This window comes from Penaeus monodon, chromosome 33 (assembly GCF_015228065.2).
Source record: "Penaeus monodon isolate SGIC_2016 chromosome 33, NSTDA_Pmon_1, whole genome shotgun sequence".
Classification (NCBI taxonomy): Eukaryota; Metazoa; Arthropoda; class Malacostraca; order Decapoda; family Penaeidae; genus Penaeus; species Penaeus monodon.
Genome location: NC_051418.1, coordinates 23335107 through 23335373, shown reverse-complemented (window position 1 = coordinate 23335373; position 267 = coordinate 23335107). Strand labels below are relative to the sequence as shown.

At 44.6% G+C, this 267-nt stretch overlaps 1 protein-coding gene across 2 annotated transcripts in view; it reads left to right on the top strand.

The window, feature by feature from the left end:
• The window catches only part of LOC119594157 (CD209 antigen-like protein C), a 3155-nt gene that overhangs the window by 1656 nt on the left and 1232 nt on the right, over positions 1-267 (top strand). For both annotated transcript variants that reach the window (XM_037943227.1, XM_037943228.1), the window contains one exon: positions 87-207. In XM_037943227.1, coding sequence (XP_037799155.1) covers positions 87-207 — 121 coding nt within the window. The remainder of the gene's footprint in view (positions 1-86; positions 208-267) is intronic.

The following is a 267-nucleotide window of genomic DNA, read 5'->3' as shown; positions in this document are numbered from 1 at the left end:
AATGCATAAATTCGAACTAGAAGACTAAAAGTACATAAAGCCACAATCCAAACTTTTTTAGATAATATCACGAAATCCATTTCCAGGCCTTACGAAGACGGCGGACGTGTGGGTGGGCGGGAACGACCTTTCCCTGGAGGGGGAATGGCTGTGGGTCTCCGGAGAAGACATGCCAAGAGGGACTCCTTTTTGGGGACATCACAATAAGTAAGGCATTTTTTCCCCTCACACTGTAAATAACGAATAGACTGGACTATTACTGTACTA